The 17,231-nt window shown below is 45.9% G+C and overlaps 1 protein-coding gene across 1 annotated transcript in view; it reads right to left on the bottom strand.

Moving 5' to 3' along the window:
- ARFGEF2 (ARF guanine nucleotide exchange factor 2) overlaps window positions 1-7,575 on the bottom strand; it is a 99,810-nt gene extending 92,235 nt beyond the window's left edge. Inside the window, exon 1 of the mRNA XM_082858090.1 lies at window positions 7,291-7,575. Coding sequence (XP_082714216.1) covers window positions 7,291-7,411 — 121 coding nt within the window. The 5' untranslated portion in view covers window positions 7,412-7,575. The remainder of the gene's footprint in view (window positions 1-7,290) is intronic.
- Window positions 7,576-17,231: the final 9,656 nt, after the last annotated feature.

Raw genomic sequence — 17,231 nt, 5'->3', positions numbered from 1 at the left:
TGCCATAATGCCTCTCACCCTAACCTATTTAATTTTTATTTATCATTCAGCTCTCAAGACTTCCTCAGGGAAGTTTTCCTTCATCCCTTTGTCCACTCCCCTTGTGGGACCAGGTTCCTCTCCTTCATAGGAGTTGTCAGGTTATTAATATGACTCAGAGGACATGATCATCTGAACAGTCCCCTTCTTCCCCATTAACTGCAAACATCATGAGAACAGGGTCTTTGTTTGTTTTGTTTTCCTTGCATCATGACACCTGGTATGACACCCAAGTAAATATCTTCTGAATGAATGTCACCCTGGTTTAGTCAGAAGGACTACATAGAGAACAAGTATGCACTGACTACTCCTTAGGACAGAGGGAAAATTTAAGAATTCTAGGTCCTAGCACAAGAAGGCTGTTCTCCCCACAAGTCTATAAAACTAATGAAATACCTAATAAAAAAGCTAAAAGACTCATTTACAACCAAGACGGTAAACCCAAAGAAGCTTCTTATAGGAAGACTCCAGGAATAAATTCGCAAACAGTTAAGGATTTTCTAAGATAACCTTGCTGGAAAGAAAGTCAAGTATTTTCCAGGCAGGCCCCCTCAGCCTGGTGAAAAAGAACTCAATACAGTTCTGAGCTATTTATATAGGAGACTCCATGTACTTGCTGATTAAGCACACATTTTCACAAGTTTGCTCTTTTCCATAAAGAATGGTCTCACTGTTTTCCCCAGCACTGCTTATGGTTTCCCCTGAGATTTACAAGTACAGGACAGAGCTCTAAATTTTTCCAACCACTTGCCTCACCAGTGTCAAAATGTCAGAGACCAGCAAAGATGTCCATAAACCAACCAATAAAGGAGGCAGGAAGAACAAGTATTCAGTTCCTTCTCCCTTAAATATGGTAACACCAATGCCTCTGAATTTTAGTAGGTCATTTGTTAGGTGCCAGATACGGTGTCAGTTATTTATTGCGTTAGTTCATATAACCTTTACAACAATCCTGTGACACAGGCATTATCACCTTTCTCATCCCAGGAAACCAAGGCTCCGAGAAGCTAAATGATTAGTCCAGGATCACAAGACCAATCAATAAGCAAAGTTTCAAACACAGCTCCCAATGAATTTTCTGCCAATCCAACAAATAAATGCTTTTCAATAATCAAAATTCAATTTTTAGTGCTGCTTCTAGACAGAGAACCTCCTCCTGCAGAATCACTATAAAGCTTTTCAACAAAAAGTAATGTCAGGGTCCCAAGTCCTATTATTTCTCAAAATTTTTATAATCTACAGCACATATAAACAAGATGTCTAATCAAAACACCCGACTTTGCTAACATTAAAGGTTTTATTTTGTGTTTCAATTGAAAGCCTTACTTTATGACAATTTAGGGATATTTTTGGTATTTTTCAAATTTTGCACTTACATTCCTCCTAATAATGAGAACAGTTATTTCAAACACATCAAAGTTAGAAGAACAACAACATCGTATGCAGGAAAAAGCCATTTACCATATATTATACGGACATGTGAATGCTGAATGTTTTTTGTATATTAACATGCAACTAAAATTTATGAATATACTCCCTTAATTGGCTTCATCCTAATGACATTTAAACAAGTTTGAGTCTTTTCTACCTTTAAAAAAAGAAAAAGAAAAAACCAAAGAACCCCCATGAGCCACATCTCCCTCCTCCCCTTCACAGCATAGCCAAACCTTGGGAAAGAGCTGCGTGCGCTCACGGTCTATTTCCTCACCTCCCACTCACACCTCAACCCACTCCAGACTGGTTTTCACCTTCAGCGTGCCACCAAAACAGCTCAAGCTAAGATCACCAATGACCCACATGTCTCTAAATCCCGTATATTAAACAGAGTAGTAAATCTAAAAGTGGATTTTATGATTTATATGTCAGCTACCCATTGTAGTTGTTGCCCACCTGGATGTGCAGATGTAGGCAAGTTGCCCTCTGAACTTTGGTTTCCCTTTGCCTGCCGTACCCAAAGACGGACATCAATCACACGTCACAACTCCAGAATGAATAGAAGAGTTTACTGCTGATGTAGAGAGAGGTCATAAATCAGCAAGATATAATACCTCAAATGAAACTCATGGGAAACCAGCTCTTTAACTTCATTTCTTTCTTCCTGTTAGTCCGTAAATTAAACCAAAGACATAAGCAGTAAAAAGCTGCAGAGAAAAAGCTGTGATCTTTTTGATTAGAGGCTTTCAAATACTACATCTCAAAATTCAACTACAAAAAATACGGTCTCTTTACTTATTGAATGCTCTACTTACTGAAACATCACCAAAAGTTCACTGCATAGAAACTTCACTGCCAATATAATGATTGTTTAAGACTCCAATGAGTATTTTATACAACATAAGAACTTTTGTATGGAGGAGGAATGGTAGTAATAGTTAAGATCTTGGGCTCTGGAGCCAGACTGCCAGTGTTCACAGCCTGGCTCCACTGCTTCTGGTTAAGTCACGTCAGCCAAGTTCTTAAGGCCTTTGATGAGGATAATAATAGTAAGAACTAAACTGCATGTGAAGCGTATGGCACGGTGCCTGAAACACAGAAGTGCTTAGTACATGGTTGATATCATATAGCTATTATATAACATGTGATTTAGAAAAGTCACTCACTCGGGCTTCCCTGGTGGCGCAGTGGTTAAGAATCCACCTGCTAATGCAGGGGACACGGGTTCGAGTGCTGGTCCAGGAAGATCCCACATGCTGCGGAGCAACTATGCCCGTGGGCCACAACTACTGAGCCTACGCTCTAGAGCCCACGAGCCACAACTACTGAAACCTGTACGCCTGGAGCCCGTGCTCCGCAACAAGAGAAGCCGCTGCAACGCAAAGCCCATGCACCGCAAGGAAGAGTAGCCCCCGCTCGCCACAACTAGAGAAAGCCCGCACACAGCAACGAAGACCCAATGCAGCCAAAGATAAATAAATAAAATAAATAAATTTATAAAAAAAAAAAGTCACTCACTCAATTGGGTGATAATGATGCGTCAGAGTTAGGATCGTCACTATATAATCGCCCCACTCTGGTGAGGGATGTTGGTAATGCGGAGACCATGCACGAGGGTGGGCAGGGAGGGGAATATGGGAAGTCTCTGCACCTCCCAGGCAATTTTGCTGTGAACCTAAAACTGCTCTAAAAATTAAAGTCACTCAATTTCATATGAAAAACATAGGTATGTTTAATGACAACTGGCAATTACAGAGCACTCAGCTCCTACTTGGCACTTTGTGGGTATTAAATTATTAAATAAGATACCGAATCTCCTACCATATATGAAGACTACTATGAAAACAATTCAGTTAAAGTTTTCGAGATTTCCAGATTTTTCCACACCATTCGAAACTACTCAGCTTATTTTCTCAAGTCTCTAAACTTGATAGAGTTTAAGGACAGAAATATAATTTAAAGAGACCATGTGAGAGAATGGCTCTTAAATAAAACCTCTGTGAAAGGGAGGTTTAAAAATGTAATTATGTACCCCAACTGGAGGGCTGAAAGGTTCAAGACTATTAATATATATAAAAACTTCATTAAGAAAGTAAAGAGCAACAATGTCCTTGGGGTGATGAATACTTTCACAGGCTCTTTTGATTTCTCAATAAAGGCTGGAAGGCCATGATCCTCTAATCGGGCAGACCCTACCTATGCATTTGGCATTTAGTGAAGATGAATCCCGGAGATTACTCCAAACCTATTCCATCCTGATCATCACTGTTTTTACAAGGAACAACCCTTGTCTTCACTGAGCTTAGCAAGTTAACACTCTAATAAACACAGCCTTTCAGTCGTGTAATTACATTCCAATTTATTGCATCTACAAACCAAATAGAGCAATAAGTCATTCTTGAACGAGGAACCAACCTAAGTTAACATCAAGCCAGGGTGCTTAGAGTGTCTTGTGGTTTCTCACAGCTTAAAATAATAAATAACAGAGCAAGCCTTTACAGAGCACCTACTACACGTCAAGTTTTTTGCACACGCCAACTATCTTTTTTTAAAAATAAATTTATTTGTTTTATTTATTTATTCATTGCTGCGCGCAAGCTTTCTGTAGTTGCAGCGAGCAGGGGCTACTCTTTATTGCGGTGAGCGGGCTTCTCATTGCGGTGGCTTCTCTTGTTGCGGAGCACAGGCTCTAGGCGCACGGGCTTCAGTAGCTGTGGCTCACGGGCTTAGTTGCTCTGCGGCATGTGGGATCTTCCCAGACCAGGGCTCGAACCCGTGTCCCCTGCATTGGCAGGCAGATTCTTAGCGACCGTGTCACCAGGGAAGCCCCCTAACTTTATCTTTATAATAACCCCATCAGGAAGCTATAAGATCTGTCCAAGGTCACAAAGATAGCAAGTAGAAGGCAAGGGATCTGAACCCGGGCAGTCTTGAGTCCACAGAACACACTCCAAATCCCTACACTACACAGCCCCTGCATCCGTGATCCCCTCCCTCTAATATGCTACAACTGGTGGAAGGTCACAGAAGCTGTTTGCTGGAAGTGCTCCTATCGTTCAAACATTTCAACTTTGAGCAGTCACTTACAGCTCCTCTTATCAAAGTGAGTAATAATCTATACACGGCAATCTCTAAAATACTCGCCACATTGCAATGCTTCGTACACAGGCTTGTTTCAGCTACTTTTACTGGACACAAAACTGGGCCTTGAGATGCAGAGTGAAATATCACCAGATACTTTGCTATACGCTTTCTTCTGCAGTCATTTTTATTTAACAGCAATGACACACAAGTACTGTCTTAAAAAAAAAAAAAAGATGGCCAGTCTAACTCTTTACATAGGTTCCCTTGTAATAATTACTCAATTTGATGATGATGAGCCACCATGACAGTTTGCTATTCAATTAACCTGTGGTCACATTACTTCCTTTATCGGCTATTTCTTTTTCTTAAATAACATCATATGGGATATTTTATTTAACTCGTCTATATTGTTTGACAAGAAAAATATTTTTAATGGAGAATTTATATTTTCAGTATAGGCTATTTCTTACAATTCACTACCAAAACCCTGAATGTGCATTCCACAATTTGGGTTGGAAAAATCTGAATTTCTCAACAAGGCATGATCCAAAAATATATAAAAAGCTCTCAATGTTAAGGCCCTCTATGATCCATGTGACGATTTTATACGTAGGTTCCAACAAAGTGATATACAATTTGCTGAAAATCTGATGTTAAGTGTTCTGAAGGGGGAATGAAAACTTCTCTGCCAAATAACTATTTTGAAACTTCTGCAACAATTCACTTAAAGTAACACTGAGAGGATAGAATGCAGGCAGATTTCCAAGCAGAGTTGTAAGTACCAGGCTTTTGCCTAACTACTGCTTTGTAGTGCTTATCCTGCATTCCTGATAAAACAATATCCAACAGTTAGCCTTGGTTTCCTGAATAAAAAAGCTTTACAAATCTAAGTCTCAGTAAATTCCTCTAATTGATCCTGAATTTCACAGAACTAGTATGTTTCCAGATTTTCTCAGCAACAACCACCTTTGTATCAATAGTTCTTGATCCTTGAGGGAGTCTCAGATCCTTCTGAGAAGCTGATGAGAGGCACCGCCTTCTTCCCAGAGAAATAAATGCAAAGTTCACAAACCCATTCCTAGGCCCCAAGAGAAGACTCCCAGAGTACCCTGCACCAAATGAAAGGAGAAAGGTGATGGTAACCTCAAACTCTGTGACAGAAAAGCAAACTTTCCATTTACGTGGTCACTTTTACAGATTCCAAACCAAAGGCACTGGGGTGATGAATTAACTTGATGCCAACTCTATTCAAATGTATTGATCCTCACGGCCTAGAACTCTCTTCTGAAATTCCACGTGGTGAATACTTCCTGCCTTTCAGTACTCAGCTCAAATGTCACCTCCTCAAAAAGGATTACATTCTTGACCACCCTATGGAAAGCAGTCCTCAAGCCCTTTTTATCACATCTACTTTTACAAAAAATTTTACAGAAGTAAGGTAATTATGAAAAAATTACTTTTAGGGCTCCCCTGGTGGCGCAGTGGTTAAGAATCCACCTGCCAATGAAGGGGACACGGGTTCGAGCCCTGGTCTGGGAAGATCCCACATGCCGCAGAGCAACTAAGCCCGTGTGTCACAACTACTGAGCCTGCGCTCTAGAGCCCGCCAGCCACAACTACTGAGCCCGCGTGCCACAACTACTGAAGCCTGCAAGCCTAGAGCCCGTGCTCCACAACGAGAAGCCACCACAATGAGAAGCCTGCGCACCGCAACGAAGAGTAGCCCCCGCTCGCTTCAATTAGAGAAAGCCCGTGCGCAGAAAAGAAAACCCAACACAGCCAAAAATAAATAAACAAAATAAATAAACTTTTTAAAACTGCTTTTACGAAAGTATTTATTAGCATTCAAAAAAATGTCTCATTCATTTTAAAATTTACTTATTCTGCCTCCCCTATTAGAGTAGAAGCTCTGTAAGGGCAAATACCTTGTCTGTCTCATTCCCCATTGTATCCTCAGTGCCTGCCACCCAGTGGGCATTTGATAAATATTTGTTGAGTGACAAACTAAAAGATAGGATCTTGATGATGGAATCAACTACCAAGGTTTTAACTAGAGATGAATCAGACTTCTCCCCTCTTTCAATCATCTGTGGGTCCATTCAGTCAGCATCTACTGCGTGTTAGGCCCTGTTGCAGATGCAGGGGATCCAGCGGTGAATAAAACAAACAAGTGTCTCTGCCCTCACAGACCCTCTATTTGAGTGGACCGCAAGGAAAGAGCAGATCTCTTTAACACTACAATACCTGAAGGTGCAGGATAACCCTCTACATTCCCTCCTGGAGGGAGTTATGGGCGATCCCCAAATGAAAGGAAAACATACACCAGCTGGGCACTTCCAAAGCAGGCCTCAGGAGTTTCCCTAAACCAGTTGGGCAGCTCTGCTCACATGGGGTAACTCCAACCAGCAGAACCCAGGTAAAGAAAAAACTCAGAGCACGGGCTGCTGCTTCTGAAGGTGACGAGAGAAGGAACCAGGAAATAGGACGGCAAGGAGCCGTGGCAAGAGCCCTGGGCTGGGAGGCTGGAGAGCCAGCCCTGGCTGTCACCAACTTGCTAGGTGACCTTGGGCCAGTCCCAAGCTGGCAGGGCATCAGTTTCTCCCGGGGTATAATAAGGAGGGCGGGAGGGTGGGACTCGGGGTCGTGGCGCCCAGGAGGCCGGGCTGAGGCCCCGTGGGGTAACAGCAGGCGCGGGGAGGCCGGCGCGGGGCCGGGCCGGGGCGGCTCACCCACCGAGCGCCACCTGGCAGGCCCTGCGCAGCTGGGAGTGCTGGGGCCGCTTCACCTCCTTGTCGGCTAGGATCTTCTCCAGGGCCCGGGACACGAACATGCTCTTGGTCTGGCTCTCCTGCATGGCCCCGGCCCAGCGGGGGCTAAAAACCCCGCGGGCGGATGGCGCTAGCAGGCGGGCGAGCGAAGCTGAGGGCCCGGCGTCCACGCCGGCACCAGCCGCGTCCGTCCGCGCCGCCCAGTCAGGAAGCGACGCCGCGGCCCCACGGCGCCGCCATGTTGGAGCGCGTCACGTGACCACGTGACTGGAGGGGGCGCTACGGCGTCCGTCGACTCCGTGACCCTGGGGGGCGTGGCCTAGGCTTGGGGTGGGGCGGGGCCAGGTGGACGAGGAGGGGAGGGGCGAGGGTGGAGGAAGGAAGGGGCAAAGTTGGGAGGTGAGTAGAAGTGGGTGGAGGCAGGAGGGCATGTGAAGGACGGAAGAAAGGTGGTGGCAGGCTGGAAGGGTGGTGATGGGGGTGTGAGGAGAGAAGGTGAGGAGAAAGGCCATGAGGAACGTGAGAGTGGGGATGACAGGGTCAGAGAAGAGATGAAGGAGAGATAGAGGTGGAGGAGATCGGAGGAGAGGAAGAAAGGAAAGGGAACAAGAGGACTGGAAAAAAAGAGAGTGAGAGATGCTAAAGGAGTAAGAGGAGGAAAGAGAGGAGGTGAGGGAGAGAGAGAAGATGCAAAGAAAGTTGGTGAGTGAGAGAGGTGATTAGGGAGTCAGGGGAGGTGAGGAGAAAAGAGGAAGCTAGAGGATTGGAGGGGGGCGGGCGTGAGAGGAGGGGAGACGGGAAGGTAAGAGGAGAAGTGAGGGGAAAGGGAGGGGGAGATAGGGAGAGAGCAGGGAGGAAGAGGAGAGTTGGGGAGCAGAGCAGAGGAGAGGGGGAACAAAGAGGAGGAGAGGGAGGGAAAGAAAGGGAAGGGGGGGAATTAGGAGGAGAGGGAGGCAGAATGGAAAAAGAAATGGTGCGGGAGGGAGGTGAAGGGGGAGGAGGCGAGAAAGGCAAGGAAACAGGCTGGGAGAGGGAGAGAGCAAAGGAGGGGGGCGTGGAGGGTGGAGGGAAAGGGCGGGGGAGAGAGGGATGGTAAGGAGGTGTATTCATGCACACTCTCCAGAAATGGGATTTCACCACCCCTGTGGCAAGACACACACCTTCCACACAACCCTCCTGTCCCTGGAGTAGACCCGACTCCTGGCATCCAGTCCAGTGAACTTCTGTGTGTCCAGTGCCACATCTGTGCGTGGTGCTGCCAGAAAGGACCATCCCGAGTGCACCTCCCTCTGGAGTGTATCCATCTATTTTCATAAACCCGTGGTTCCTCCCAGTGCAGTGTGCGAGGTGGGGACACTTGGGGGCATCAGACAGGGGGAAGAAACAGAGATGGCCAGTGTCACACAGCCTGCCAATGAGGGTAAGGAGACAGATTCTGGCCCACTCTGTGCTGTCCACTGGAGCCCTTCCTTTCACACTGCCCACCTCCCCCAAGGGAGCCATGGTGCTGCTGGGCGTGCAAGGGCAGTGTCTTTTTGGAATCTCTGGAAACTTCTGACACAGACATGCTCAGATGCTCAGGTCTCCGCTCAAACATCTCAGGGAGGCCCTCCCTGATCACTGTGTTTAAAGTAGCCCCTCTCTCCCTACAGCACTTTCTGACCTTTTTCACTTGTTGACTTGTTTGTCATCTGACTAGGGTTTAGGTCACAGAGAAGCAGGCTGCATCCCCAGGGCCTGTTCTGGAGCTAGGTAGAAGGTTTCATGGCCATAAATTCCATTGCTGTCTGGAGACTTTGCAGCTCCTCCTGCTAAGAAGTGAAGTCTGCGTAGGATGGATAAACAACAAGGTCCTACCATATAGTAAAGGGAACTATATTCAATAACCTGTGATAAACCAAAATGGAAAGAATATGAAAAAGAATATATATATATATATATATATAAAACTGAATCATTTTGCCGTACAGCAGAAATTAACACAACATTGTAAATCAACTGTACTTCAATGAATAAATGTTATCTCAAAAGAAAAAAGAAAGAAAGAAGTGAAGTCTGTTTCTCTACCCTCTTGTGACTTGCCTTGACCAATAAATGTGGTGGAAGTGAGGCTGTGCTCTTCCAGAACCCAGGCATCATGAGGTCTTCAGAGGTGCAGGAGCATCTGGAAGAAAGAGCCCATGGAGAGAGAGGCCCGTTATCCCAGCACGACTGGCTGAGCCCAGCCCCCAGCTGACCCACCAGCTGAATTCAACAGCTTGAGAAACCCTGGTGAGACCAGTAGAGGAACTGCCCAGCTAACCCACAGATTCGTGGAAAACAACAAATGATTGTTATTTTAAGCCACTACATTTGGGGGTAGCTTGTTACACAGCAATACATACATCACTGAGACACTCCTCAGTCCTCACGTGTTGAATGAATTAGTGAGTGAATGAACAAACGTGTGAAATGCAGAAGAAAGCAGTGCAGTCCACTGACTAACAGGTGTTTTGAGCCATCCCCCCATGACAAGGTCAAGCCATGTCATTCTCCTGCTGAAAACCCTACAGTGACTCCCCATCACTCTCCATTGTCCTTGGAATTGAGTCTAAGTATCTCACTGTGGCCGACTTCTCTGGCTTCATCTCTCTCCCCCTTTCCTCCTCGTCAGGACTCTCAGGCCATTCTGGATTCCTTTTTGTTCCCATCAAGGGCTTGACATATGCACCTCTGTTATGCTCAATCATTGCTTCTCCTTGAGGGCAGTACCACCCCCAGGGACATTTTTAAAATTTTGTGGAGGAAATATTTTTATTGTCATGACGGGGGGAGCAGGAATGCTTGTCTACATCCTGCAGAGAGCTGGACATTCCCAGATAGCAAAGAATTACACATGTCCCACTTGGTTGGACTAGACATTCCTGGAGGTGAAAAACCTATTGATAATGATCTCAGCCTAGAACCTACATAAAAACACAAAGCATTTTTGGTGCGGTTTTAATATATATTGAATTTTCCAGGAATGCAACTGTGATTATAATTCAAGGGAAAACTGTATTTTGTCTGGAACGTTACCAAATGCTGTTCACTGTTTCAAAACCACATTGCCACCATTTAGGCCAGCCATGGTATTTGAGTTGCCCCAATGGCACCCTTGCATTTGCAGCTGTTGTAATCCAGGGAGTTTGACTTTTAGGTTCTAGCAGCTGACTGATTCATTATATCTCTTAGTGTAATAGCACCTAAACATTTATATACTGAAATCAAATCTACAAATTACACATTGCTTTCCTTTTGTTTCGTCTTTATTAGGTCATTATATTTTCCAAAAAATTATGTGCATAGGAAGGTTTCATTATCTATGAATTTCAATTCAGAATAGTTAACGGAGGTAGAGTGTGCATCCGTGAAGGTGGAGACATTGTTCTGTTCACAGCTTTACGCCCAGAGCACATAGGAAGTGCTCAATAACTACTTATGGGATGAATGAATGAATGAATGAATGAATGCAGGGAGGGAGGGAGCTGGATTGGGGACCACAGAACTTAGTCATTTAATCAGCAGGTTATTTGGGGGCACAACTTCTGTTTTTCTATGGCATAATAATGGTCCCCAAAGTTATCCGCATCCTAACTCATCTCCAGTGAATATGTTATGTTAGAGGGCCAAAGGGGCTTTGCAGATGTGATTAAGTTAAGGGTTTTGAGATGGGGAAATTATCCTGGATTATCTTGTTGGCTCAATATAATAAGAGTCCTTATAAGGGGGACACAGAAGGGTCAGAGTCAGGAGGAGATGTGTTGATGGAAGCAGAGGTTGGAGTGATTGTGGAGCCACAAGCCGAGGCACGCCAGCCTCTAGAAGCTGGAAAACGCAGAGAAACAAGTGCCCTGAGTGCCTCACAAGGAATACCACCCTGCTGATCCATTTTACACTTCTGACCTCCAAAACTGTGAGAGCCTATATTTGTGTTGCTTTAAGCCACTGAGTTTGAGGTCATTTGTTACAGCTGTTACTTTGAATTTCAGCTAAACAAGAAATCCTTTTTTTTTTTTTTTTTTTTTAGTATAAGTAGGTCCCATGCAATAATTTGGACACAGTTATATTTTTAGAAGAATTCGCTGTCTACCTGAAACTTAAATTTAATGAGATACGTTGCATTCTGTTTAGCCATCCTCCTCCCAGCGCACTTTGTCCAGCAGCCACGTTGCACCCAGGAGGCGATCTTTGGGATAGAAGTTTTTCTCAGCAGAACAAGAGAGAAGGCGCCTGAGTCCCTGACATTCGGGAGAGTCATGCCAACTCTGGGGTGCCATGCCAATTCTGGGGTGCTGACCCATTGACTTTTACATGAGATAGAATAAGCACCTTTTATTTTCAGTTCCCTATCTCTTGCAGCTGAACCTAGTCTAACGGATAAAGTTGGCAGCCCACACTGTCTGCTTTGACTCCTGCTTTCCTCTGAGTAATGTCTTGACTTGGTAACAAGCACCAGTCATTTAAGGCCCTTGTAGCTGTGCCTGCAGTCTGCCTTTCCAGCTGCCAGTCTGGCTTCTTCCCATGATACACAGCCTCTTTATAAGCCCAGCCGTCCTGGATGACCACCCCCCGCCCCCCGCTCCCACAGTGCCTCTGTGTGTCACTGCTCCCCTGGAAACAAATTCATTTTCCATGTTTACTTTAAGGCCAGACTCAAGTGCAGCCTCCTCGATGCCTGTCAGCATGGCTGGGGGGGGGGGGGGGGGCTCGAGGCAGAAGCACCATTTGGTTGGGGCCTCATGTTTAGGAAAAGCCTCAAATGTAGATTTTCAAGATTGTCTCCAAAGGCGGTTATGTATACAGCAATTGTATGTTGCTTGCTTGTGTCCCTGTGTCCAGCTGCACTAAAAAAGTGTTCACTTGCCCAATGTAAATATTTGACACCACAGTTGTGGGGTTTTGTTGTTTGTTTGTCCCTGGATCTTGGTTTGGGCTCCCTGAGAAGAAGACCCCAAGACAAGGATTCAAGTGTGTTTGGGGAGGTGATCCCAGGACACAGCAGCAGAGGAGTGGGGATGCAGCCAACACAGGTGTGCTATCAAGCCTGTCATCACCGAGGGCATCTGGGGTTCCATTCCCTCGGAGAATTCTGGGAGCCAGTGTAGGCATGTCTCAGAGTTATCCCAGCCAAGGGATGGGAGAGCAAGAGTATCCATTCACCAGCTTCTCACCCATCATTGACTATGGGCTGCTTCTGGGGGCATCAGCTCTGATATTGTGTCCTGCTCACAGGCTGGCCAAGCCCCATGGCCTATGCAAAGCAGCCTCCTGCAGCCAGAAGAGGTGAGTACCCAGGGCAAACGTCTGGAGCACTGACAGGGTCTGCTACATGCTATTTTGGTATATTTTGTTTTTAAATATGCCAGACCCTTGGCCTGAGCGCTCCCCCTGGACCCGTATGTGTGATTGGCTGAGCCTAGGGCACACCAGAAATGCCAGTGGGTTGACACAATGGGGAGAGCTACCCAGTGATGAAGAGACAACTCTGGCCACACACCCTGTTGTGGCTTCCTCCCCTCCCCTGTCTCACTTCCCCTCTCTCCTACTGACGCTTCCCAAATAAACCATGTGCATCCAAATCCTTATCTCAGAATGAATGAGTTTCTGGGGAACCCAACGGTGATAGACAGACCAGTAACTCTCCAAAGATACCCACCCACATGCTAATCTCCAGAACCTGTGAATATAACCTTACATGGCCAAAGGGACTTTACACATGGGATTAAACTGAGGATTTTTTTTTTTTTAGTTTTTATTTAATACTGGAGTCTAGTTGATTAACAATGTTGTGTTAGTTTCAGCTGTATAAATTGAGGATCTTGAGATGGGAAGACTATCCTGGATGGTCTCTGTGGGCTGAATATAATCCCAAGCGTCCTTGTAAGTGAAAGAGGGAGGCAGAAGAGTCAGAGCCAGAGAAGGGAGATGTGATGACAGAAGCAGAGGTCGGAGTGATGCCCTTGCTGGCTTTGAGGATGGAAGAGGACCGCAAGCCAAGGGCACTTGGGCCGCCTCTAGAATTTGGAACAGGCAAGAAAACAGATTCTCCCCCAGAGCCTCCAGAAAGGAACACAGCCCTGCTGACACCTTGAATTTGGCCCAGTGAGACCCATTTCAGATTTCAGGCCTCCAGAGCTGTGAGGTGATCAATTTCTGGTGTTGCTGCTAAGTTTGTGGCAATTTGTCATAGCAGCAGGAAGAAACTAATACCCAGACACTGAGTGTCTCAGACAAGGTTCTGAATTGTGAACAACAGCATTCACTCCAGATAATTTAAGCAGAAAAGTGTTTTATTAAAATATACCAAGAAGCTGATAGACGCTCTGGGAGGGCCAGAAAATCAGTTTTGGAGGCTTTGCAGCCGGATGCAATGTCTATATTTCACTGCTGGGCTGTACCAGAAAGATCCACTGCCGCCATCCTGGGTACAGGCTCCACGGCCAAGGCTGGGTATGGGATGCCATTTCCAGGACCCCCACTTCTGCAAGCTGCAGGCCTCTCTGCTACTCTTACCTGATGGATTTTAGGTGGGCCTTCTTCAAGTCACTCACCTCCAAATGGAAGGCTGGTGTGGGTGTGGCTGATTAGCAGAGCCAAGGCCACGTGCCAGCCCCTTTGCTGCAAGGGAGGCTGGAGACCATGTCTGGCTTTGCCTTCCACTCTTGAGGTGGGAAATCCCCCAAATATAGACAGAGTGGCCAAAAGCATAGCACATGTATACCCACAGGTAATCTTTAGATAAATCAGAAGGACAAGGATGGCCCTTCCAGGTGAAAGGGCCTCAAAAGAGAAAGTATGATGCAGTGGTAAAGAGTGCAGACTCCAGATACAAATGGTCTGGGTTGGAATTCTTTTTTTACTTTAAAAAAAAATTTTTTTTTAAATTTATTTTTGGCTGCACTGGGTCTTCGTTGCTGCACACCAGCTTTCTCTAGTTGCAGCGAGCAGGCTTCTCACTGCAGTGGCTTCTCTTATTGCGGAGCACAGGCTCTAGGTGTGCAGGCTTCAGTAGATGCAGCAGCCAGGCTCAGCAGTTGTGGTGCATGGGCTTAGTTGCTCTGCGGCATGTGGGATCTTCCTGGACCAGGGCTTGAACCCGTTTCCCCTGCACTGGCAGGCGGATTCTTAACCACTGCGCCACCAGGGATGTCCCTGGGTTGGAATTCTGACTTTGCCTACTTGCTGGCTGTGTCACTCTGGGCAAGTAACTCACCCTCTTGTGTCTCAGTTTCTTTATCAGTAAAGTGGGGATAATAACAGTGCCTGCCTCGTGGGTTTGTGTGAGGATAAGTCAATGTATATATAAAGTACCTAGCACATTACCTGGCACGTAGTAGGTGCTCTGTATTTGTTCTCACTCAAAGGACCAGTTTATTACTTTTCAGTAGATACCCACTGGGTGAAGAACAGTTTGAAGTTCAGGATGAGACAAAAAAGAGAAGAAGACAGGGTCTCTGGATCTTATGCTTTATTATAATTGGGGGTGGAAAATAAGACACAGTCAAGGGTGAAACAATACAAGAAAAAAAAATATCATGGATATAGGCGGATTCATAGACACAGAGTGTAGATTAGGGGTTTTCAAGCCCTGGAGAGAGAGGGGGATGAGAAATGACTGCTAATGGGTACAGAGTTTCTTTGGAGGGTGATGAAAACGTTCTGAAATTAGATTGTGGTAATGGTTTCACAAGTCTGTGAATACACTAAAAACCATTGTATACCTTAGATGGGTAAATTGTATGATCTGTGAATTAAAGCTCAACAAAGCTGTCTTAAAAATAAAGCAAATACACTGGAAAAATAACTAACAATGCAGAAATATGAGAGCTAATAGTGGATAACACACATGGTACTTCCCCCAGGCCACACTATTCTAAGTGCTTTTTTTTTTGGCCTCACCTAGCGGCATGTGGGACCTTCCCCAGGGATTGAACCTGCGCCCCCTGCAGTGGAAGCACAGAGTCTTAACCACTGGACCTCCAGGGAAGTCCCTAAGTGCTTTTCTTTTTTTTAAAATTTTATTATTTTTGGCTGCCTTGGGTCTTCGTTTTGCTGCACGTGGGCTTTCTCTAGTTGCGGCGAGCGGGGGCTACTCTTCGTTGCTGTACGTGGGCTTCTCATTGCGGTGGCTTCTCTTGTTGCAGAGCATGGGCTCTAGGCACTCGGGCTCAGTACTTGTGGCTCGCGGGCTTCAGTACTTGTGGCTCGCGGGCTCTAGAGCACAGGCTCAGTAGTTGCGGTGCACGGGCTTAGTTGCTCTGGGCATGTGGGATCTTTCCAGACCAGGGCTCAAACCCGTGTCCCCTGCATTGGTGGATTCTTAACCACTTAATCCATAAGGTGGATTCTTAACCACTGCGCCACGAGGGAAGCCCCCTAAGCGCTTTTCTTAAATTAACTCAACACTACCCCAGGAGATAAGTAGTAATAGTACGTCCTTTTTACAGAGGAGAAAACTGAGGCTTCATGAGGTTTCTTGTCCAAGGTCACACATAGGTTCACATTAGCGCTGGGATTTGAATCCAGGCTCCCAGGCTCCCACAGCTGAGCTCATCTCTATAGGGCACTGTGTTTTAAGATGTGGCAACTTAGTATACAACTAAATGACTCGGGGCAGGAGTTTGGGAGAGCCACAGAGGAGGGAGAGAGCTGGATGGTGGAGGATGCCTTGGCCTAATCTAGGCAGAGAGGAGTGCGACAGATATTTCCTTCTGTCCTATCACCCTGTGGTTCTCGAACCCTGTTCTAGGCACTGGGAACACTGCAGTGAACAAAATGCCCAAGTCCTTACCCTCATCGAGCTTAATTTCTAATGTGGAGAAACAGATAATAAACACATAGACTAATGTGGGGGGGGGTTGGTTGAAGCCTTATCTGTATCATATTTTAAACTTTTACCAAGTATTAATTCTTGTGGCAGGTTTAAAATATGTCCACAAATTCTTTGACAGTCCTCCCATTGAGAGGTGAGATCTATGTCCCCAACCCTTGAAACTGGGTGGGCTTTTGAGACTATATCAACTAATAGAGTAGGGCAGAAGCGATGTTATGTATTTTTGAGGCTAGATCATAAACAGTGGTTCAGTTTCCGCTTTGTTCATGGGAACGCTTGTGCCTGAGCCCTGAGTTGCCATTTAATCAGGCACACTGCCCTGAGTCCACCATGCTGTGAGGAAGCCCAAGCAGCCGACGTGGAGAGCCCAGGTGGAGATAGGAAGATGCTGAGCCCCTCCAACCCCCACCTGCTCTGGCTCCCACTGTCCCAGCTCCAGTCATTGCAGTCCTTGTCACACTGCAATCACAGAAGAAACTTCCAGCCAGAACTGCCAAGCCACACCCTTGCCGAATTCCTGACCCACAGAAACTGTGAGAGGTAATGATTATTGTTCTAAGCCACTAAGTTTTGAGGTGATTTGATCTGTAGCTCGGTAACCAGAACAGTTATTTAATCAAAAATAATTTGATGACAAAGGGAAAGATCACCCTGCTAGAAGGGATCAAAGGGAGAATACTCAAAACAGGAAAACTTCTGCTGTTTTCTAGCTGACAGGGGTTGGTGGCCTGGAGCAGAGCCGCAGCAGGAGAGATGGTGAAAAGCAGGCAGATTCAAGACCAGTTTAGAAGGTTACATGATCAGGCCTCAGGAACTACCTGAATGTGAGGATGAGGGAGAGTAGGGTGTCTAGGATGACCCCCAGCTTTCTTATTTGGGGAACCAGACTGGTGGTGAGGCCCTTTACCAAGCCAGGGAACGCAGGAAAAGGTGGCTTCAGAAGGAGAAGGGTATTGTAGACTCCAACTCCAAGAGTACGCCTTCCAGTGGACATTCCTCTTAAGCAATGCCAGCCTCTCTGAAACGTCTTAGTATATCTAACATTTCTCTGT

The sequence above is a fragment of the Leucopleurus acutus genome, assembly GCF_964270905.1.
Source record: "Leucopleurus acutus genome assembly, chromosome: 16".
NCBI lineage: Eukaryota > Metazoa > Chordata > Mammalia > Artiodactyla > Delphinidae > Leucopleurus > Leucopleurus acutus.
This window is presented reverse-complemented; position numbering and strand designations above follow the sequence as displayed.